Consider the following 25,297-nt stretch of genomic DNA (forward strand, 5'->3'; position numbering starts at 1 on the left):
ACTAGTGTGGGGTGTGTTCAGCTATCGCATTTATGGTGGCTTGAACACTGTTAGGGTCACTGTCAGTTAGGTGTCTAACTGTCTGTGGAGGAATGGCAGCTCATTCTCCCTCAGGAGTCGAAACCACAGAAAGTACTAATGTTCGACGCTGAGATCTGGAGGGAAGTAGACCTTCTGACTCACCCCAAAGGTGTTCCACTTGGTTCAGATCGGGACTACAGGCAGACCAGTCCATTTCAGGAATGCCACTGTTCACAAACCACCGCCTCAAAGGTGCTTCTTTATGACAGAGTCTCCGAAGTGTTCATCTAATGTATGCAGTATACAGGGTGATTCAAAAAGAATACCACAACTTTAAAAATGTGTATTTAATGAAAGAAACGTAATATAACCTTCTGTTATACATCATTACAAAGAGTATTTAAAAAGGTTTTTTTTCACTCAAAAACAAGTTCAGAGATGTTCAATATGGCCCCCTCCAGACACTCGAGCAATATCAACCCGATACTCCAACTCGTTCCACACTCTCTGTAGCATATCAGGCGTAACAGTTTGGATAGCTGCTGTTATTTCTCGTTTCAAATCATCAATGGTGGCTGGGAGAGGTGGCCGAAACACCATATCCTTAACATACCCCCATAAGAAAAAATCGCAGGGGGTAAGATCAGGGCTTCTTGGAGGCCAGTGATGAAGTGCTCTGTCACGGGCTGCCTGGCGGCCGATCCATCGCCTCGGGTAGTTGACGTTCAGGTAGTTACGGACAGATAAGTGCCAATGTGGTGGCGCTCCATCCTGCTGAAATATGAATTGTTGTGCTTCTTGTTCGAGCTGAGGGAACAGCCAATTCTCTAACATCTCCAGATACTGTAGTCCAGTTACAGTAGCACCTTCGAAGAAAAAGGGACCAAAAACTTTATTGGCTGAAATGGCACAGAAAACGTTCACCTTAGGCGAGTCACGTTCATACTGAGTTGTTTCCCGCGGATTCTCAGTGCCCCATATACAGACATTGTGACGGTTGACTTTCCCGTTAGTGTGGAAAGTTGCTTCATCACTAAACACAATCTTTGAAACGAAAGATTCATCTGTTTCCATTTGAGCAAGGATAAAATCACAGAAATCGATTCTTTTAATCTTCTCAGCTGCAGACAGTGCTTGAACCAATTTCAGACGATAAGGTTTCATAACTAACCTTTTTTGTAGGACTCTCCATACAGTTGATTGTGGAATTTGCAGCTCTCTGCTAGCTCTGCGAGTCGATTTTCCTGGGCTGCGAACAAACGCTTGCTGGATGCGTGCTACATTTTCATCACTCGTTCTCGGCCGTCCAGAACTTTTCCCTTTGCACAAACACCCATTCTCTGTAAACTGTTTATACCAACGTTTAATACACCACCTATCAGGAGGTTTAACACCATACTTCGTTCGAAATGCACGCTGAACAACTGTCGTCGATTCACTTCTGCCGTACTCAATAACACAAAAAGCTTTCTGTTGAGCGGTCGCCATCTTAGCATCAACTGACGCTGACGCCTAGTCAACAGCGCCTCAAGCGAACAAATGTACAACTAAATGAAACTTTATAGCTCCCTTAATTCGCCGACAGATAGTGCTTAGCTCTGCCTTTTGTTGTTGCAGAGTTTTAAATTCCTAAAGTTGTGGTATTCTTTTTGAATCACCCTGTACAATGCTCAAAAATGTGTTCGCATCGTTCTATGTAAAGCTTTTTCTTAGTGTAATAAGAAGACTACACCCTAACCACGTACCGTAAGACGACTTCCTGCGCACATCACTGTCGGCCTACACGTGTTGGCAGGTAATGTTCTGCAGGTGGTCGCCAAACCGTGAACACTTCCATCGGATTGCCACAAGCTATAGCTGATTCATCCCTCCAAATCACCCGTCATCCACTGTCCAGTGGCCTCGGACTTTACACTTAGTATATGCGGCTTATGAGGAGCTGCTCGATCATTGTCGATTGTCTCAATCTTTTTAACTCCCTCCCCACAGTTAGTGTCCTAGCTGGAATGTTGGCAGCACTTTGAGCACACGAGTGATCGCCCCGCTGATTTTACGCGATTTCTTACAACCGTCATCTGCAATGCTCCATAGTCCTTGTTCGTCCGTGTCTGAGGTCTGGCTACTCTTGGTTTACCTGCGGCTTATTATTTCGCGCTTCCACTTCAGAATCACATAAAGGCGCTACAGTCTGGAACCGCGCGACCGCTACGGTCGCAGGTTCGAATCCTACCTCGGGCATGGATGTGTGTGATGTCCTTAGGTTAGTTAGGTTTAAGTAGTTCTAAGTTCTAGGGGACTGATGACCTCAGCAGTTAAGTCCCATAGTGCTCAGGGCCATTTTTTTTCAGAATCACATCACTTATGCATATAACTCCATCCTCTGTCTGGAGTGTGGGGCTACGGCTGGTCAATAATACAATACCAATCGCCGTTATTTAGGTTTTATTTTTAGACTACTAGTTTCGGCGATACATTACGTCATCTTCAGGCCTACAAAGTGAAGGTTATAACAGAGCAATAAGTACATATTAAAATACAGGGCGTATTGTCTACAAGATGCAAGTGTTACAAAAATGTAACCATCAGTCCAATATATCCATTTTCTCTAAAAATGTATGGTTATACGTGGCAGACTATACTGGTTTTTGTCAAAAGTAAAAGACGAGTAAGGGGACCACTAAACATATGTAAAGAACACTCTAGGATGATGACTGTAAGAAGTAAATCCATACGACATAATCTAATAGTATATTTATTAATTACGCGACTTCCTATAACGAGACTACTGTTAATTATCTTCGTTCCATAGATACTCCCCAGAAGTATGATGTTGGGAAATTTCTGCCCAAATAACTGATGTTGGTTTCCTATCTTCCAAATAGTATTCTTACAATTAGAAACATAAAAACCTTGTGTTATTGTTGAAAAAGGTCTCCTTTTTGAAAAGTTAACTTACACAATATCCACTTTTCGGTTGTGGTATCCATGGTCTTATTACATGAATGGACACATTTTTACTTTTTATTTTTTACTTTTCATATTTTTATTTTTTACTTCTCACAGTCATCATCCTAGAGTGTTGTTTTGGATCCTCCCTGCAGAGTGCTGTCTAATAATCATTGAGTACAGATATGGTGTTTCAATAACTGTAATGCCTTTTTAATGTATCGTTTATCTGTGTATACTTACTATAAAGAGAACCATTGCTTATAGTGTACCTCCCTTTAATTTATCTGATATATGATCCTGTTACTTACTTTACATACGTTTGTGATCCCCTTACCCGTCTTTTACTTTTGACAAAAACCAGTAGAGTCTGCCACATATAACCATACATTTTTACAGACAATGGATATACTAGACAGATGGTTACATTACTTTGACACTTCTGATTCATGAACGCTTCCATTAGGTTACTGATGATTTCGCAGTATGCATGAATAACTAATTAATTTCTGATAGTACATATTACGTTGTATCATGTAAATTTCAATAAAGACTGAGTTCTTTTAATTATGTAAATTAATATGTAACACTTGCATCTTTTAGACAATACGCTCTGTATTTTAATATGTACTTATTGCTCTGTTATAATCTCCACTTTATTGGCCTGAAGATGACGTAATATATCGTCGAAATTGGTAGCCTAAATATAAAACATAAATAACGACGATTGGTATTGTATCATTACACATCATTTATAGTCCACCTGGGCAGCCTCAGAAGAAACTGAAATGTCTCTGGTGGATTTAGTACTGACGAGACATCCAGTGGCGAGTCTATGTTCGAAGTCATTGAGTTTTCATGCCCAGTTACTGCTTCTGTGCTAACATCAAAGTATTCCCTCCTCCTTTTATACTGGCACACCCACCTCTGGTGACAGCTAGTGGTCAGTTACGCATTGCTTAGGGGTGTCCGGTAACGTTTCATATACTGTTGTCTCTTTCAAACTGCTTCTCATTGTCAATGCCTGAATAATCAATCACGAGAACAAATTGGGGATGGTTTATATTAGTTCATTTTCATTAATTACTTCTTCCGTGTATACTAAACACGAGGAACAAATCATTTTGCAAATTTAACGTAAGTTATATAAAAACAAGGCTGCATTTTCATCGTTTACAGGTGAGTTTCTGCAAGTGTGGAAATATGTTGCATAGTAATAGAAGTAAATATTTAAGTATATGGCCAAACTAAAAGTTCATAACAAAATTCTTCATAGTGTCTTTGGAGCAGCTCTGCAGAACCCTTTTCGGTTTCTTTTCAAATTTACCTTTGCTATTTGTCACGCACTTAATGTCATTAGATTACTGTTAAAGATTTTGATAGTAGTTTAATTCAGTCCTTCCTGACCTAACCAATTTCAGACGACCACTTTAATTCTACTCTTCCAGCTATGGGCATCATTAATCGTAATTCCTCCGAACAACGTTGCATAATACGATAAACCACATGAGAGTGTTAAGTACATTACACTTTGGTTGCAGTAATTAGAAACGCTAAGTCCTTAAACATCGCTCTAAACGATGATTCAAACATACCACCGTGCACAGTTCTTTGGCATTCTTCTGGGCTATTTAAATTTCCTTCCTTAACGATGAGTTACCGAATAACATAATTCCAACGAACTTTACCGAATGAAAATAAGAAACTTCACTGACATTCTGCTTCTCAGTTTGAGTACATAATAATACGCATTTTAGGACTAACTCTATTTTTTTATATTGTTTAATGTTTGTTTAACAATTGTCAGAGGATATCGAGCCATGTGAATGGTTATTACTTGTTAGTGAGCTGGTGGAACGGTTCGTAATCCGTAATGCTGGCCACACACGCCAGCGTGCAACGCAAGGACTTTACGTCGCCTCTAACATCAGTTGATGCAGTTCCTTGCGTGCCAAAGGCTGGAAAGTTTCTAATTTTTAATTTTTGACTGCAGCATGTTTACTCTAAACTTTGACTATTACCTTTCCGCAATGTAACTTTACGGCTTTTAAATTTTTCATTCTGACGAAGATATCTTTAGAAGCGTCCAAACCTAGGTAAATGCATTAAACCATTATTTTCAACCGGTTGGTTCTGTTATTTCTCCATTGTAACTTACATAAGATTGCCGAGAGACAACCACGTTCAAAACTGCATCCCAATAGATGTCAGCCTCTTCACACAATTACAGATTATGTGAAACGGCGGATTAATATTGCCTGCGCTGTAATTTCCGCTGAAATACTGGAACGTGTGCACTAAACTTTACGTGGCTGACTGCAAGTTTCTGTTGACGCCGGTGGTGGTCATTTCTACCGCAGGCTTTGAGGATACGTTGGTTCTTCACGTGTTAGACCACACACAGGTAATGCATTCACCTCTGTATCCCGTTTGCCCTACACAGTATTCCATTTAATAGCACTGCATCTCCGTAGACTCATTTACATTTGGGTAGGGTTGCACCGACGTGAAATTCACACTTGTTTGTGCAATGACGGGAAACACATACACTGAAGCGCCAAAGAAACTGGTATAGGCATGCGTATTCAAATACAGAAATATGTAAACAAGCAGAACATGACGCTGAGGTCAGCAACGCCTATATGAGACAACAAGTGTCTGGCGCAGTTGTCAGATCGGCTACTGCTGATACAGCGGCAGATTATGAAGATTTGAGTGAGTTTGAACGTGGTATTATAGTCGGCGCACGAGTGATGGGACACAGTATCTCCGAGGTAGCGATGAAGTGGGGATTCCCGTGCGACCATCTCACGAGTGTACCGTGAATATCAGTAATCCGGTAAAACATCAAATCTCCGACATCGCTGCGGCCGGAAAAGGAGCCTGCAAGAACGGGACCAAAGACGAATTAGGAGGACCGTCCAACGAACACATGTGCAACCCTTCCGAAAATTGCTGCAGATTTCAGTGCTGGGCCATGAACAAGTGCTAGCGTGCGAACCATTCAACGAAACATCATCGCTATGGGATTTCGGAATCGAAGGTCCACTCGTGCATCCTTGATGACTGCACGACACAAAGCTCTACGCCTCGCCTGGGCGCGTCAACACCGACATTGGACTGTTGATGACTGGAAACATGTTGCCTGGTCGAGCTGATGGACGCGCAAGGATATGCACACAACCTCATGAATCCATGGACCCAGCATATCAGCAGGGAACTGTTCAGGCTGGTGGAGGCTCTGTAATTGTGTAGGGCGTGTGCAGTTGGAGTGATATGGGACCCCTAATACGTCTAGATACGACATGTCCAATGTGCATTTCGACGGACTTGGGCAATTCCAGCAGGACAATGCGACACCCCATACGTCCAGAGTTGCTAGAGTGGCTCCAGGAACATTCTTCTGAGTTTGAACATTTCCGCTGGCCGCCACCCAGTCAGACTTGAACTTTATTGAGCATATCTGGGGTCCCTTGGAACTTGCTTTTAAGAAGATATATCCACCCTCTCGTATTCTTACGGATTTATGGACAGCCCTGCAGGATTCATGGTTCAATTCTCCCCAGCGGTTATTAAGACATTAGTCGAGTCCATGCCACGCCATGTTGCAGCACTTCTGCGTCCTCGCGGGCGCCCTACACGATATTTTTAGGCAGGTGCACCACTTTCTTAGGGTCTTCAACGTGACTGTCGGTGTTTACAATATTCAAACTACTATATCTCGTAATCGAATTACACTACACTCCTGCAACAAACACCACTGTCGTTCTAATTTAGTGTACTTTAATTGTGGTATTGTCAATAAGCAATGTCCCATTGAAATATTTGTACCTCTTCTAAACAAATACACATTTGAAACTAATAAGACTCTGTGTATGGACTGAATAGGCGGGCCCCTGCCTACCATTTAAATCTGCATATCAATAGCGCCTTCCATTATCGAAATATTTGTTGTGCATGTTTTAGGTTATTCGTCCTGTATACCTCCATCGCACTCGAGCTACGTTCCATATGCGCCGCAGCAATGCCCCCGGACAAACTTTTTAATCGCCCATTATAATATTTGCTTGACGAATAAACCTGGGGTCCACTTTATTCAACGCCACGTAGGGTATCAATCTGTTCTGCCTTGGACTTGTTACTCGTTGCTGCTGTATCGTAACCTCGCATCGTCCACCAATGGAGGCAGGCGTCGGGCATACTCATCATCCATCAGCAGTGTTCTGCCAAAAGGCAGGATTCCACATGGTAGTTCTCCAGGCTGTCCGGTCTTCTGCCATCCTCTTCAGGTCTGCATAATCTCCTCTTACCTTTATGTCGTCTACCATCTTGTATCTCCTTCTTACTCTGTCTTTTCCCACAAACCAATCCTTCCAAAGCATGTACTAGCAAGCACTCCCTTCTCAGTGAATGTCCCAACCAGTTCTTTTTCCTTTCTCTTACAACCTTCAGCAGACATCTTCTCTCACCAACCCTTTCCAATACTCTTTCATTACTCATTCTTTCCATCCAGCTTATTCTCTTCATTCTCCTCCACATTCACATCTCAAATGCTTCTAACGTTTTTTCATCCTCTCGTCTCAGCGTCCATGCTTCTGCCCCATATAGTGCCACACTCCAGACAAAACATTTGCCACGCCTTTTCCTTAGTCCTTTATCTAATTTGCCACATAAGAGTCTCCTCTTTCTGTTGAATGCCTCCTTCACTATCGCAATTCGAGTTTTCACCTCCTGGTGACATCTCAATTCTCCAGTTATTGTGCTTCAAAGATATTTAAATGCACTTACTTGGCTAATGGTAGATTGAAACTTCCTGGCAGATTAAAACTGTGTGCCCGACCGAGACTCGAACTCGGGACCTTTGCCTTTCGCGGGCAAGTGCTCTACCAACTGAGCTACCGAAGCAAGACTCACGCCCGGTACTGACAGCTGTACTTCTGCCAGTATCTCGTCTCCTACCTTCCAAACTTTACAGAAGCTCTCCTGCGAACCTTCCCGAGTTCGAGTCTCGGTCGGGCACACAGTTTTAATCTGCCAGGAAGTTTCATATCAGCGCACACTCCGCTGCAGAGTGAAAATCTCATTCTGGAAACATCCCCCAGGCTGTGGCTAAGCCATGTCTCCGCAATATCCTTTCTTTCAGGAGTGCTAGTTCTGCAAGGTTCGCAGGAGAGCTTCTGTAAAGTGTGGAAGGTAGGAGACGAGATACTGGCAGAAGTAAAGCTGTGAGTACCGGGCGTGAGTCGTGCTTCGGTAGCTCAGTTGGTAGAGCACTTGCCCGCTAAAGGCAAAGGTCCCGAGTTCGAGTCTCGGTCGGGCACACAGTTTTAATCTGCCAGGAAGTTTCATATCAGCGCACACTCCGCTGCAGAGTGAAAATCTCATTCTGGTAATGGTAGATTGTCCTGTTTTAATATTGGACAGTCTGCGTCTTGTACTGATGACCATATTGTTTGTTTTTGCTGTGTTTATTTGCATCCCATATTTCACATAAGCTTCATTCAGATCTTTGAGCGTGTTATTCACTGTCCGCTCACTTTCTGCCACTTCTAACAACCCTACCACAACAAAGGTCAAAATTTAATAATGATTGTGGTGTCGCTCAACCTGTAAATACTGCATTTTCGGGCAACAACAAAGTTATTATGTGGCAGGTGTCATTAGATGACAGTTAATAAAGTCACTTCATGTAATAATGAATAAACTAGGCACTCATCTTTTTGTGTTTCCCACGCTGGTCTCGCTGTAAAATCATGGCTCAATCGTCGAAAATCTAGGTGGTGGTGATTCCAAGCTCAGATGCAAAGAGGCCTAGGTTTTATTCTGCTATATTCAAAAGTTTTGTAGACGCGCTTCACAAACCATTCTTGAAGATTAGACCTTTCAAAGTTAGCACAATGGTGATGTAAAAAAGTAATCAGCACTCCGAATTTAAGTTACACTTCTTTTTTATTGCTTTTGTTGCCATAGCGCGTAACACACAAAACATCACTTCACAACACAAAACATACTTGAAAACATCTTCCTCACTGTTAAAGTTCACATTTTATAAGCTGACTAAAATATGAGTCTTTTCAACATGACGTCCAAGACTTGACCTTCTCAAGGTCCGACTCTCTAACAACTGCTTACGCGTCCAAAAATCAAGAGTTACAAGTACGTCAAAGATCATACTGACAAAAGAAAGAATACACATAAGAATAATATCATTGCAACATAAACATATCGATGTATCAAAGTACCTCTACATTAATGAAATCAAATCTCAATGTTGTCTCAGAAATATGTCAACTACTTTACAGAAACACAGTAGAATATTGCTGGTATCGATAGGTTCAGGTGAGGTGCCGTAATTCAAGTACCATTACATACTGATACCATGTGATTAGCAAATCTTATACATTCTATCTTCTTTCCACCAATACATATTCCTCTTTTCCCATCGGCGATACTAGAAGTAGGAAAAAGTTTCCGGTGAAGTAACGACTTTTTCTGTTGCGGATCGTCTACACACAGAAAAGATCTGTAGAATTTAGACGCACTTTTTTGATAGCTGCTTTAGTAATCAGACACTGAATCTTCCCTCCAGCACGGTGTAGCTAAGCGTAGGTTCTCGGTTTTGAATGCACGAACAGGACAGGGCGAGCTAGAGGGGCGGTTTGGGGGAGCGAGCCAGCCGAAGCGGCTAGGATGAAGGCGGTCGGCCGAAGGAGACGGCGCCAAAAGCTGCGCGTGGCGTGGCGTGGCGTGGCTTGCCGCGGCTCCCCCCTCTGCGGCTGCGGCCGGAGCCGGCTGTGCCGAGCCGAGCCGCCGGCGGCTGCCCGCTCCGCAGTCTGCACGCGGTCCGCACGGCGCGCGCACACCCGTCGCCCCGGTGAGTAGCAACAGGTGGCCGGCAACAAGTGCCGCTCTTTGTTTACGTGCCCGCTCTCCACTGCGAAAGCTGCGTGCGGAAATACGGCACGTCTTTCTGCAGATCACTGTGAGATGTCTGGCGGAGGGTGTTTTTTTTTTTTTTTTTTTATTTCGGCCTGTACCATACAGGGTCGAGAGTAACCAGAAAGATTTTGTTCAGTAAGGAGTTGAATATTGTCCGATCGGTATGAGAGGAGTATGAGCTGAACTGCAGAATATTCCTAGCATCTGTATGATAAAACTGGTTCTCGAAATTTTTGAAACAAGTTTTTGCAGAACGACGGGTGCCTACTGTCACATGTGTTTCGGCACGTGTGCTTCTGTACCGCGGGTACAACCAGCGTGTGACTGTTCGCTACTCTGCTTTGTGGACCAGTTGTTTTCAGGAGTAAGGATACACCTCCCTCAAAGAAAAACGTTTTATAAACTTGTGCTTTCATCTAAAAAGTTTATGACATACACTTATCTGTATCTGCCAGGAAATGAAATTTCCTTGGTTACATTAAATTAACGGATCGGTACTTCTTCTGTTTTGTTATCAATTTCATTTTACACGCAAACTCAACGACGCCACACCATCAGCTACAGTGGATTTTACAGCTCGAACCTTGAAAAGATATCGCTTACTCTAGCTGGAAACTTGTACACCTAGTGCAAGCGTTTTCCGAGAAATGTCTCTGCATATACCAGTAAACCGAAGCTTTTCATTGTTACACAAGCCTGAATCTGTGTAATTACACCATTTACAGAACAGTACACATTGTCACAATCACGTATTTTTGTAATAAATCAAAGATGGTTCACCTTCTTGCAAGTACACAGTTAATGTGTCACAATCACGTATTTTTGTAATAAATCAAAGATGGTTCACCTTCTTGCAAGTACACAGTTAATGTTTCTCTTTAATACATCAACATGTTTCACCACAATTGTGGCATCCTCAGTGGGTCTTTTTCTTTTATTTTTCCTTTTATTTACATTGTTTGTGTCTCATGGCCGTAAACCGAAATTAGTTATAGCTTTAAATTAATCCACGTCATCTTGCCTGTATTTGGCTTTCCTGCGCTGTGGCTGCTTTTTATTTCCCTGCCAAACGTGTTTTCATTGTTTTTATGTCCATCCTTGTGGCTGATGGTCTGCGGGACTTCGGCCGTTCACTTACGTAATAAAATGAAACATCTACAGCCGTCGTTTCGATGTTACTTTGTTATATTACAACCAGTTTCTGTGACTCAAGACAGCATCTTCAGGCCTTAACTGAGGCTGAGGGGTTGAAATCCAGGCGTATACATGATCCCATCAGTGACCCCCAAGTATGAACTGGCTTCCATAGAATACTGTAAAAGCGATGTTGTTTACTCACTTTTACAGCATTCTACGGGAGCCAGTTCATAGGTGGAGGCCAATGATATGATCGTGTGTACGCTTGGATTTCACCCCCTCAGCGTCAGTTAAGATCTGAAGATGGTATGTTGAGTTACCGAAACTTGTTACAATGTAACAAAATAACATCAATACGATGGTTGTAGGTGTTACATTTCATTATGTGTTTTTGATGCCGTTTGTGTGTTCGGAATGACATTTTCTCCTGTTCATTGGTGTATTCTACGTCTTGCTACTTTGCTATGGCTTGGACACACGTTTCACTGCACAACTGTCCAAAAACGTAAATTTTGCAGTGCAACCAGTGTCCAAGCCATAGCAAAGTAGCAAGACTTATAATACACCAATTAACAGGAGAAACGTGATTTTAAAAATACAAATAATAACAAAAAGACGCTTCGCAGGAAATTTGGGTATTAAAGAAACACGTAAATTGTGTATTTGCAAAAAGGTGGACCCGTCTTCAATTCGATACTGTTTTTCTGCAAGAACAGGGACTGAGTTAAAAATTCCAAAAGATAGATTCACATATTTGTTTGACATAACTAACTTCGCTTGTCGTCCATTTATAGGGTAGTTAGTCAAAAGCGAGTAATTTTCTACGTTTCAAGAAGTGCACAACTTCTACACTTCTCTGCATTCATGGCAGTCTTCCTACCGCACTGTAACCTGGCAACTGGTGATACTCAAGTCGTACGTTGTATCTAACATTGCCGCCCATTAATACGTAACTTGGAGAGTAATTTCCGTGCTACACTTCCCTGTGGAACACGCAGTGTGGTTGCTGTTTGTTTAAATCAGCGTGAAGTGCACAGCAGAAGATATTCCTTTTGTACCAGGATTACGTGATTTCGCACTCAGGCCGTTTACGTATGAAACGCGCCTGTTTGTGTGCTTGTGAGCGTAGTGTAGGTACGCTAAACGTACGTTTTCATTTTTTCTCGTACAGCCAACTGTAGTTAACCGGTTCTTGAACGCAGTTTACGAAAAAGTAGGGATGTTTTTCCTTGCTGTCGCTTTCAGTTTGTTTACACACCGTAATGTGCAATACAATAATATTAGTAAAAGAAATCCATGTAGGTCAAGAAATTAAAGATACATTTTTATAGGATTGAATCTTAGTTACTTCCGGAATTACAATGGAATCGTAGTAAGTTATTGTCACCGTAAATGCAAACGACGTTTACAGGACTTTGAGCAAAAATTGTATCCTTCTAAGCATACGGTACTTCCTAACTGCCGTCGATTTTTCTTGAATGTAACAGCGATATTTGTATTAAATCTTCGCTTGTGTTCTTAGTGTAGTAAATAGTAGTATCCCATAAATGAAGTTAGGACAAATGAAAGTTCAGAAACAAAACTATTAACTATTCATGACTGACTACAACACAGAAAGACAGTATTCCGTCTGTATTGACCACACCGTCAGCTTCGTCCTTCTGTTCTTCCGGAGTAACAGAATGGTCAAGGACCTGCATTTTTCACCATCATGCTGCAACTGTAAGTCCTTCTTTATGCGAAATTATTACTTCTCACGCCACTTTCTGAGTGTGGTTCTCAATGTCCTTTCCCTCTTCGTCTTTAGCTTAGCAAGTAACAGTAAGGACAACTTCTCTGGACCCGAAAGACAATGTTCAGTCAACAACCATGATTTATTGACAGTATATGAGGTCATCTATGGTTCGTACAAACCGTCAGCTCTGGGCATCATCAATGGAACTTTTTTGTCCGATCGTTATAACCTTGAGATGGTCCTTCAAGATACAATGATGGAACGCTTTACAAGACTATCGTTATAAAATTTCACACTCACTATTGCTCTCATACATTACTGAGAGAGAAAAATTAAAAAAAACACACAGCTACAGTATTCAGTGAATCCCATCTCTTCGACTTTTTTTGTGTTATTTTCGCTCGTCACTTCTGCCTACGACGTTCATCAGTGTAACCAAATAGAAATCTGTCACGCTATTAGTATGTTAGCGCACGTGGCAACATTTCTCAAGACTTTAAGGTAGGCGTTGTACATCCCTGTGTTTCCCGCGCCAGAACATAAGCCACTGTTTAACTGATTTCTTTATTTCCCTCTCTACAACCGTTGCTTTGCTCCCTTTTATTTTTCTATCGCTTTTGCACTTATAAAATTTAGATGCTCATGTGTTTTGATGCCTGGGTTCTTGTCCTTTTCTCCTTCTTTTTGGTTCAAATGGCTCTGAGCACTATGGGACTCAACTGCTGAGGTCATTAGTCCCCTAGAACTTAGAACTAGTTAAACCTAACTAACCTAAGGACATCACAAACATCCACGCCCGAGGCAGGATTCGAACCTGCGACCGTAGCGGTCTTGCGGTTCCAGACTGCAGCGCCTTTAACCGCACGGCTCTCCTTCTTTTTATTATTTCCTACCGTTCCGGGGGCAACCAGGGACAGAATATTGAAAAAAAATGGGACCGAGAAGACGTGTACGAATGATAAATGAACTATCTAAAAAAACTGTATGAATTAATAAAAACTTAATAAAATTCTTAGATGTCTGTCGTCCATTTAACTGGAAGTGCGAATGCCGTAGGAAATTACTCTCTCTCTCTCTCTCTCTCTCTCTCTCTCTCTCTCTCTCTCTCTCTCTCTCTCACACACACACACACACACACACACACACACACACACACGCACGCACGCATTAACATATTTATTTATTGTTTATGCAAGTGAGTACCTCCCATTGTTTTGACATGTAATCTTTTCCAGTGCAGAGATAATTATCGTAGTGAGGGCCAGGTTTGGGTATCCTGTTCATAGAAAGCTGCCTCCTACGATAAGCAGACGACGAGTTTTTTTAATGACTTTGTCTGTCACGGAAGTTAAAGTATCATCATTGTAAAACTTTTGTCCTCTGTAACCCCACCACCGGCATTTCCTGTGAGTTCCTCACTCACTTTTGACGCCCATCCGCTTAGTTCTTCCCCATGAACATTCTTACGTCACGAAACTGAAATCGGCGCCTATCTACAAATCACTAATCCCCTGATTTACTCGTCGGCGGAACTACAAACACTCTACGGTCCTTTTCACTGGTGTCATGTTTTGGGCATTCAGAAATTGAATCACTGGCCGAATTTCAGATCCGAACTCCTTAGTTTTGTTTTATTTTGTGACTCCCTCCCACCTCCGCTCCCTCCCTCGTCTCCTCCACATTCTTACACGTCTTACAGCAAAACATAAATAATGTATATTCGTATCGCAAATTACAGCCTTTGCTTAGTGCATGTGTTAAGAACCACACAGCAGTCTAGCCACTATTTGAAAACGTAACTTTCTTTTGATATGATCAGTTCATCTGGCTCATTGTATGGGTAAGCGTGTCATTGGAGTGTATTAGTGTTCGAGGAAGGAGCAATGAATAATTGATCACCATCTACCGCAGCACATTCAGTGGCCACTGCTGGGAAGATGGACTCATGCAGTGTCCACCAGCGAGGTGCATGCATAAACTGGTTTGGTGGAGCACGTCGTCTGCAAACATTTACCTCACGGACGCTGCGTCTGCAGTTCGTTGACTTCCTGCATTTGTTTACACCCCGTACAAGAGGTGTGTGTATGTGTGTCTGGAGATAAGGGCGGCAGTGTCTTCTGTCGCTCTGCATGGAAACAGAAACGAGATTAGCGTTTAACATCCCGCCGACGGTGAAGTCATTAGAGGCGGAGCACAAGCTCGGTTTGAGGAAGGAGATCGGCCGTCTCCTTTACAAAGGGACCACCCAGGCATTTCCGTTAACAGATTTATGGAAACCACATAAAACCAAAGCGAACTGGCCGAACGGCTTTTGAACACCAGTCCTCCCCAATGAGAGGCAAATGTTTTAACCACACCGCATCTTTGCTCGGTGCATAGAACTAGTTATTCTCTTTCTCTGAGCAAACGAAAAATTGTTCAACAAATTCTGATTTTTACACTCGGTACTTCTTACCTTTCCGGAGGGCTAACCTAAAAGAATACGGAGAAAGCCGCGAGAGGCAGACACTACACCTTTACCTATTCCAAAATGCGGATTCGTCCTTAGAGATACGCCCTTTAATTTGTCAGGCAGTACATTAAATTCGCGTACTGGTTTCCGCCGCGTTTTCTTTACTGTCACACACAGATTCTCAGTTCTACGCTCTTTACAGTTTCTGCAGGTTTGTCAACATGTGTCTAAAGCGTTTGCTTACCAGTCTGTGGCACTAAAAAGTCTGAAAATTACCCAAGAAAACTGCAACTGCCGCGCAGTGTTACTTGTTAAACTGCCATCTGCCGCCGGCCGGAGTGGCCGAGCGGTTCTAGGCGCTACAGTGTGCAACCGAGCGACCGCTACGGTCGTAGGTTCGAATCCTGCCTCGGGCATGGATGTGTGTAATGTCCTTAGGTTAGTTAGTAATAAGTACTTCTACGTTCTAGGGGACTGATGACCTCAGAAGTTGAGTCCCATAGTGCTCAGAGCCATTTTTTTGTCATCTGCCCCTCCCATCCCAACCGGATTCCCAATCTCCATTGTCTTCCCATTCACTTTCCGGTCTTGTTCCATTCCGCTGCAATTGTTATAATTTTTGACGGTCTGTCTAGTGTCTGAAATCGCCAACGCACTTTGTTCACATATGTAAACTCTACAATCTGTACCTGGTATCTACCGCTTCTATACCAGCCCTAAACTGAACGAAGCCAGAAAATCTCTTTCTTCCAGCAAAAAACCATACTGATAAGTCGGATACGCTACGGATCTTAGATGCGTAAAGAAAGACATGTTATCTCCTAAGAAGGTATTAACCAAATACTAAACAGACTCTTACTGGGTAACGTAAGAATATTTCGCAAGAAAGTACATTTCATCAATATACGTATATTAAATGATTAAGCCATTCTAGGTGTATAGGAGACAAGAACATTTCGTGCTCCAAATACACTATAAATTATAGTCTAACGAAAGGGAAACGAAACTGTTCACATTACTAAGGAACGAATTGTTATGACGTATCACTGCGCGGCTTTTTTTAGAGCTACAGCTGCGAAAAGTTCATCAAATTCGATCGATTCAATGGCACTGGACGGGCCATTTAGTGCTGATGCGTTGTCGCTTTCCGCCGTAAAACGAAGACCAATATAAAAGATACGAGATGATGCAAATTACGTAGTTGCCCTTTGAAATGTGGTGCTGCAGAACAATGCCGAAGATTAGACGGGTAGATCGACTGACCAATCGCGACGTACTGAGAACAATAAGAGAGGAAAGATGGATTTTTTTCATATAAAGTGATTGTTGGAGATTGCGGGCGTGTTACGTGAAATAAACTGTTGATGGTATGGAGCAACCAGCCATTAATTGGTTTTGGGTCACTTTATTCAGAAAGTACCGTTACCGGTTTCGTATTTACACAGTTGACCACCAGACGGCTTTCATGGTTTTGTCAAATCAAATGATGCATTGGTTTACTCATGACTTGCCCTAGAATAAACAATAATTCGCAACTACGAACGTGTAATAAAGATGCTTGCGGTATAGTCTTGGATTAGAATGCAACTTAAGTGAAATTTCCGTCTGGGACATTTGTCTTCACAGGTTTCCTCCAACGAACTATATTCGTAATGTTGGTTGTATTTTCACAATCACAGACGACGGTTTGCACTCTTAAACATTTTCTTATGGTCACTTACATTATATTTAAACAAATACAGTGTGTTTAATAAGTACAGTCCGCACAAACTGCGTTGACACTCGCTCTGTGGCTGATAGGAGAGACCGTAAATTGGAAATGCTGAGTGTCACCTTTGTGTGTGCGGATAACATACGAGTGTCAAAGATGCTGCGGTACAACGATATATTACAAAGATATGGCATTTTGGGAAAGGGAGCGTAAATTACCGTTATCTTACATTCAAAAATTATTTTAAGTTAGACGCAGGGCATTAAATAAAAGTAGATGATGGGATCTTGTGGATTACAGCATGACAAACGCATTTTACAAAATGTCCAAGAAATAAATGTGGATAAGAAATTAGCCGGCCGGTGTGACCGGGCGGTTCTAGGCGCTTCAGTCTGGAACCGCGCGACCGCTACGGTCGCAGGTTCGAATCCTGCCTCGGGCATGGCTGTGTGTGATGTCCTTAGGTTAATTAGGTTCAAGTAGTTCTATGTTATAGGGGACTGATAACCTAAGATGTTAGGTCCCATAGTGCTCAGAGCCATTTGAACCATTTTTTTTGATAAGAAATTGTGTGAAGTCCTTATGTCCTATTTGAAAAATGATGATGACAGTACATTAAAATTTGTTCATATTTACTGCCATGGCATTATTTACTGTTAAGAGTAGCTTGTAAAACAAGTTTGTAACGCTGTAATTCACAAAATCCCATATAACTGTATTTTATGATCTACATTTAATGCCAAATACTTCTTCGATGTAAGGTGAGTAATTCATGCTTCCTTTCCCAAAATGCCATGTGTGTGTAATATATCATTGTATCGCAACATATTTGATATTCATTTACATTGTAAACAGTCTATCTGATTTCATATGTTGTGAGTCAAAACATGTGTTGCACACTGGAAATTTGTTTCGTGACCAAACGGAAGCTCTTCATGATGCGAATCGACTTCTATGGTTGAGAAAATAAAACCAACTTTACTGATACGATTTACTGAAGGAAAACTATGAAAACAAATACTCCCGACGCACATTTCACGTTGGATTCCAACACAAGTCTGTGCCGCAACAATCTTTATACCACGTTTGTAATTGTGAATTACTGTCCGTCCTAGGCAGTAAAGAAATGCACCCCATGTGGCGTCGAATGTAACAAGACCTGCACCAAGGCGGCCGGACCTGCCCCGCAAGGGGCCTCCCGGCCAACGGCGCCAAACGCTCATTTCCATTTTCCATTTGCTTTGACGTTAATATGAAAACCATCTCATGTCAAATTTTATAAATTTGAAACCGGTAACGATATTTTATTCAAGAAGTAACCTAAAACCAATATGTGTCTGGTTGCTGCACACCATTAACAATGGAGAGAAAAGAGTTTCAATGCAAAACGTGACTAAAATAAGGGTTAGATTGATAAGATACATCCCATGGCATAAAACAAATTTTAATTTGGTGACGGTCGCCTTGAAAAAATATCCATTTGAGCCGGCTCATATCTGCAACCATTTCGTCCACTGCTCAAAACATTTGTGCATGTCGTTTTCTGTGAGGCTGCCCAAGGTATCCATCGTTTCTGCCTTCCAAGTAGATATTTATAGTGAACTATTCGTCGTGGTCTCCTACTTAATTTCGAAGGGGTATTCCACACCATAATGCCTGGACCACCAAAACGGTCAAAAAATGGCTCTGAGCACTATGGGACTCAACATCTGTGGCCATAAGTCCCCTAGAACTTGGGACTACTTAAACCTAACTAACCTAAGGACATCACACACATCCATGCCCGAGGCAGGATTCGAACCCGCGACCGTAGCAGCCGCGCGGTGCCTGACTGAGCGCCTAGAACCGCTAGACCACCGCGGCCGGCAATACGATCATGTTCGTCAGTGGTCCTGGTTGCACTACGTGCGCCCACCTCTCCCCATATCACAATACGTCCAGAATCACTACCCACACTGAGTATGCTCCCATCCGAGGTGATGACGGAGCCCCACTCCTCGTTGGTCCAGACCCTATGACCTCGGCACCATCACAAACGGTGCCGCCGATGAGCGGGTGTCAACAGAACTCTGTGTACTGGTCATCGGACAAAGAGACTACTCCCGTGCAGTCGCTGTAACCGCTGTGGACCGAGAGTCTGCGTGATTTGCAGTCTTGTTAAGTGTGGTTCCAATGGTACCCACCATAAGACGTGGGTCCCTACTTTCCTGTTGTACAATGTAGCGGTAACCTGCTGCTGTAGTGGACCACCTTCTCACCATGCATTTGAAGCAATGTTGTGAGCAATACAGAACTCCTCGGCTATAGTAGTCACAATTAGTCTGATGATTCCGTATGGATCAGCCGTATGTTGTCTCCGGGCCGTGTTGCAATAAAGACCACCACCAAAGTGGTGCAATAAAGAACACCGCCAAAGTGCACCGTAACTGCTGGCTGAATGACACACTGTTCCTCGCTTTGTGGGATCAGCCCCATTTGGTACTATAGTCTGAGATCACGCCATGTAACGTCCAACTTTCTATGCGAGATTGGGAGGTTCCGGCAACGTTCTCCCGCAGCCTTATTCATTTCCATCGAGTTGTTAATATCGGTATGCATGCGACAACATGCGTACGTATATGTTGCAAAATGCCGCACATAAAGGGTCCTATTGGTGATTAAAAAAAAAAGGTAGCGTTAAATGTTTTGAATAGCCCTAGGGCTGGGGACCACTTCCATACCTAACAAAAGGATCACCTTAGTGTCGCCATCCCACAGTAAAGGATCAAAATATGAATATTACACACTTCCTCTTGCTTAGCAAATAGAACAAGTCGGCTGGTCTTTTTGCACTTGATGTGGTCTACTGTGGGATTAATGGGGCTTCTGGAGACACCATTACTCCATGGTCCATCCCTCAGAAAACCCCAAAATAGGATATTCTACTGTACTTTCATCGTCACCTGCGAACCAAAACCGAGTCGGGGATTCCAAGCCGAAATAAAAATAATAAATAACTGCAACAAATTGCTCAAATTTATCCAGAAGACCCATCTCCCCATTTTCAAAACTCTTTATCCGTTACGGAGAAACAACCCAAGACCTTGTTTTTAGGTACCAAAACCTAGCCGTGGATTGCAAGAAGGCTATGCACACCAAGTGGCAATAATTTTTACTATGTATTCCTAAGCTCCCGAGCGGGCCGGAGTGGCTGAGCGGTTGTAGGTGCTACAGTCTACCTCGGGCATGGATGTGTGTGATGTCCTTAGGTTAGTTAGGTTTAAGTAGTTCTAAGTTCTAGGGTACTAATGACCAAAGTAGTTAAGTCCCATAGTGCTCAGAGCCATTTGAACCATTTTTTAAGCTCCCGAAATCGTACAGGCTTGAAAATTTCCTTGATAACTTTATCCGTTTCCGGAATGCAAACGTTTAAGGTTACCCTACCTGTACACGTAAAATACGCACATACAATTCAGTGTGAGGTAAAAACGTAGTTTATAAAAAGAAATAGCACGGGGAAACTTGCTGTAAAGTGTCTGCGTTATCACCTGGGAATCCCGTGTTGTAGTACTGAAGCACATGCAAAATTTTTGTTCACGTAAAATCCGGTATGAGGTGTAAAATCAGTTTTGCTTTATTTCATTTTCATATAATCAAACTATCTAAATTTTACTGAACAATACATTTCTTTTCATGTCAGTTACATGCCCAGATGGGCAAAGAAGGCCACCGGCGGAAATATGCTCCTACCGGAGCACTAAAAATACAAATATGTTCCCGACTATGATTGCAAAATGGGGTTGCAGCTGACTAACTGTACCTTCCCGACCAGATTCAAAAATTTTTGCAAAAATTTTAGCATCCGAACATATTCGCACTTATTTATGCAGAGGCTGTGTTATACAAAGAGCGAATGAGATAACAACAGGGTGAGAGAAAGAGAGAAAAGAGAGGGACACGGTGGCAGTGGAACATAGTTGACGGTGACAGAACAATGCTAGGAAAAGAGTGAACATATTCGAATTTTTTGTGCTCCGATAGAAGCATTTTTGGCTGGCTCTGAGCACTATGGGACTTAACATCTATGGTCATCAGTCCCCTAGAACTTAGAATTACTTAAACCTAACTAACCTAAGGACATCACACAACACCCAGTCATCACGAGGCAGAGAAAATCCCTGACCCCGCGGGGAATCGAACCCGGGAACCCGAGCGCGGGAAGCGAGAACGCTGTCGCACGACCACGAGCTGCGGACGAAGCATTTTTCCGCGGGTATTATCTTACTTCATTTAGCTCATTATACACTGGTCAGCCAGAAGATTATGACACCTACCTAACAGCAGGTATGTGCACCTTCGCCACGGATAATAGGGGCGACGCGTCGTGGCTTGGAAGCAACGATTCCTTCGTAGGTCGCAGGAGGGAGCTGGCACAACATCTGCACACACAAGTCACCTGAATCCCGTAAATTCCGGGGAGGGTGGCTATGAGCTCTGAAGGCACGTTCACTCACATCCCAGATGTGTTGGATCGGGTTCAGATCCGGCGAGATCGAGAGCCAGCACTTGCCTCTGTGTTCCTCGAACCATACCATCACGCTCCTCGCCTTGTTACATTGCGCATTACCTTGTTGAAAAAAGCCACAGCCGTCGGAAACACAATGGTCATGAAGAGGGGGAAGTGGTCTGCAATCAGTGTGCGGTACTCCTTGGCGGTCATGATGCCTTGCACGAGCTGCCATGGTCTCATGGATGCCCACGCGAATATTCCCAAGAGCATAATGGAGCCGACGCCAGTTTTTCTCCGCCCCACAGTACAGGTGTCAAGGAGATGTTTCGCTGGAAGACGACGGATCCTCCCCCCCCCCCCCCCCCCCATCGGCATGATGAAGAAGGTATCAGGATTCATAAAGCCGTGCAATGCTCTGCCACTGCTACGCCTAGGTCCAGTGCCGATGATCGCGTCCCCGTTTCAGTCATTGTTGCCGACGACGTAGTGTCAGCATTGACTCATGGTTGGTGGTTCAAATGGCTCTGAGCACTATGGGACTTAACTTCTGAGGTCATCAGTCCCCTAGAACTTACAGCTACTTAAACCTAACTAACCTAAGGACATCACACACATCCATGCCCGAGGCAGGATTCGAACCTGGGACTGTAGCGATCGCGCGGTTCCATACTGCATACTGTAGCGCCTAGACCGCTCGGCCACCTCAGCCGGCGCTTATGTTAGATTCTCGCAGGTTCTCAAAGGCGACAAACGCTGATTTCCTCTCTGCAGCCTTTTCCCCTGGCGCCTGGGACTGGATGGTGAAGGGAAAGCGAGATGCAGATGACCGGGAATGCCGGAGCGTCCCGCACGAGACGTGAAAGCGACGCTGGCTGGCGCGGCGCCGCGTCCCGGCATGACAAATACCCGCACACCACAGCGCACGTCAGCGCACGCGCGCGCGGCCTCCCTGGGTTACGCAAGGCAGGCAGCTACTACCGCGTATCCACGGCAACCGCGGCGCCTCGCAGTTTCCGGCGACTTCAGAGCTGTAAACCGGTATGCACCGAGCAAATTTGTCGGGAACGGGAAAAACCCAGGCTGGAATAAATTTCTTTCATTTCCGTCAATGATCGTCAAATTTTTGGCCCTTAGACTGCCGGTTTCGGTCAGCAACAAGCATCTTTAGATGTTTTTCCCTCACTTATCTTCTCACTGCTCCCTGTAACTTATCTGTTGTATGCTGAAATACATGTGTTACGATTTGGATTACTTGCTGCAGCTGTTGCAACACGCTTACATGACTGTTCAGTCAGTTACATACTGAATTTAAAAATTATCAATTTTTAAAAAATTTCAAAATTAAATATCTCGAAAACAAAGACCGATAGAGGAATGCAGTAAACGGTATGTTTTATTGTGAAAGCTGTAAGAAGTTTATACAGCAGTTTGAAATAATAGTTACAAAAGCTGCTAACAGATGGCGCTGTAATCGCCATACGTAATGCCTAGTATAAATAGTGATCCGAAGCCCAGAGCAATCAGTTCAACTATTGAAACGTGAAAGGAGGTTAGCGTGCCGAAGGAAGAGATTAAAACCATGTACTCCATTGAACAACGCGTTTTTCTGGTGCTAGAGTACCACAGGTTAGAAGAGAGTCCTACGGCAACAAGGCGAAGTTTTCAAGCACGATTTAATGTTCCAAAAGGACCCGATGCGAAAACCATTCGTACGCTCTTCGCAAAATTCAAATGAACAGGCAGCGTAACTGATGATCTAGTGGGGCATGTTGGTAACAAGCAAACTGCAGTTACGCCTGAAAATATCGCCACAGTTTCTGGAATTATTCAGAAAAATCCAATGTCATCCGTCCGTAGAATTGCATCTGAGACTGGTTTGAAGCGTTCCAGCACGCAGAAAATACTGAGAAAGAGTCTACACATGTTTCCATTCAAAATTCAAACGCACCAGGCCATATCCGTACGAGCTGTGCAACAAAGGTTTGCCTTTGCTAATCAGATGCTCACAATGATTGATGGTGAAGGATTTGATGTTGGCTGCATCTGATTTACAGATGAAGCACACTTCCACCTGAATGGATACGTGAATAAGCAGAACTGGCGATTTTGGGGTTCCGAAAAGTGTGAAGCGAAACCCCTATATTCTCCTAAAGTTACTGTGTGGGCTGCAGTATGCAGCAGAGGCATTATTGGCCCTTTTTTCATTCGAGAAACGGTCACTGGTGCACGTTACGTTGCAATTTTGGAACAATTTTTGTCGCTACACAGCAAGCGTTAGAGGATCGACCAGGTACTGAATGGTTTATGCAAGATGGAGCCCGACCACATCGGACCGAACAAGTGTTTCGCTTTCTTGAGGAACACTTCGGGAATCGAGTCACTGCTTTGGAATATCCCAAATTTACTGGTGCAGGCATGGATTGGCCTCCATATTCGCCGGATTTGACTCCCTGTGACTTTTTTTTGTGGGGCACAGTGAAAGACATGGTCTACCCGAAGCATCCCACCACGCTGCACGAGCTTGAATCGGCGATCTCTGTGGCATGTGAATCCATTTCGGTTGAGACACTACGAAATGTGATGGCGAATTTCATTCTTCGTTTGCGCCACCTCTGTAGTGCCAATGGTGAACATTTTGAAAACATTGTGATGTGATTGTTTGCAAAGAATGTTTTCATACGATTATTTCACTTATGTATGCTGATATGACCTGTACAGTGTACAGCGCCATCTGTTAGCAGCTTTTGTAACTATTATTTTAAACTGCTGTATAAACTTCTTACAGCTTTCACAATAAAACATACCGTTTACTGCATTCCTCTATCGATCTTTGTTTTCGAGATATTTAATTTTGAAATCAGGGAGCCCTTTTCTGGACACCCTGTAAAAAGATCGTTCGAGAGTGGACACAAGTCTGAAACTAGTCACCAGCGATAAATAGAACAGACTTCCTAATGCAGCTTACGACGGTACTCCAACCATTTCTTTCATTAAAGATAAAGTTGTGGTCCTACTTATAAAATAATATGAATATTTATGTATGTGTTTGGAGAGACAGAGAGAGAGAGAGAGAGAGAGAGAGAGAGAGAGAGATTGATTTTGGCTGAGACTTTAAGTCGTAACTGGTACCTGAATTTTGGTCGCTGCCTCCTTGAATGATCAGCTTCTGCACCAGTTGGTGACGTATTACAGTTTGGAGGAAGTTATTGTTCATTAAGGTTTAAAATAAGACACTGTTAGTTACTTGGCCGTATTGCGGATAACTTTGAGCCCAAGTTTTCGTAGCTTTTCGTACCTAAGGGACCAGTGTTGTAAGTAAATAAGATCAAACAGCAATCTGCTTTTCGTGAGAAAAGGAGATTGCTTCGCACACAAACTTCCTTCATATTACACGTCCTGCTACATCAAAATTGGTCAGTGGAGTTCAACACCATACTATTGTACAAGAACATAATCCAATTACTGTAATTAAGAAATTATGAGAGGTTGTTACTTATCGAATGAAAACTATAGAGACTGCATTTCTTTCCTTGTATTTTAGTGAACTTTGTACACTTACAATTCTGTCGATTGATAGACGGCGGCCGGCCGGAGTGGCCGTGCGGTTCTAGGCGCTACAGTCTGGAGCCGAAGCCGAGCGACCGCAACGGTCGCAGGTTCGATTCCTGCCTCGGGCATGGATGTGTGTGATGTCCTTAGGTTAGTTAGGTTTAATTAGTTCTAAGTTCTAGGCGACTGATGACCTCAGATGTTAAGTCCCATAGTGCTCAGAGCCATTTGAACCATTTAATAGACGGCGACGCCAATGAAGCTCACCTCCTTTTCCAAAAACAAGATATTTCTATCCTTCACTTCCCGAAAATTTGT

General features: G+C 43.1%; 1 protein-coding gene across 7 annotated transcripts in view; it reads left to right on the forward strand.

Annotated features, from left to right (window-relative positions):
* LOC124774959 (inward rectifier potassium channel 4-like) overlaps nt 1-25,297 on the forward strand; it is a 675,359-nt gene that overhangs the window by 556,329 nt on the left and 93,733 nt on the right. For 2 of the 7 annotated variants that reach the window (XM_047249680.1, XM_047249678.1), the window contains exon 7: nt 9,603-9,707. The exons of the other annotated variants lie outside the window; for them this stretch is intronic. Coding sequence is in view for 1 of the 2 variants with exons in the window: in XM_047249678.1 (XP_047105634.1) it covers nt 9,603-9,617 (15 nt within the window). In the remaining variant the exon portion in view is untranslated. Of the gene's footprint in view, nt 1-9,602; nt 9,708-25,297 lie in introns of those variants that run through there. 7 annotated transcript variants of the gene reach the window in all.

Source organism: Schistocerca piceifrons, chromosome 2 (genome assembly GCF_021461385.2).
Source record: "Schistocerca piceifrons isolate TAMUIC-IGC-003096 chromosome 2, iqSchPice1.1, whole genome shotgun sequence".
NCBI lineage: Eukaryota > Metazoa > Arthropoda > Insecta > Orthoptera > Acrididae > Schistocerca > Schistocerca piceifrons.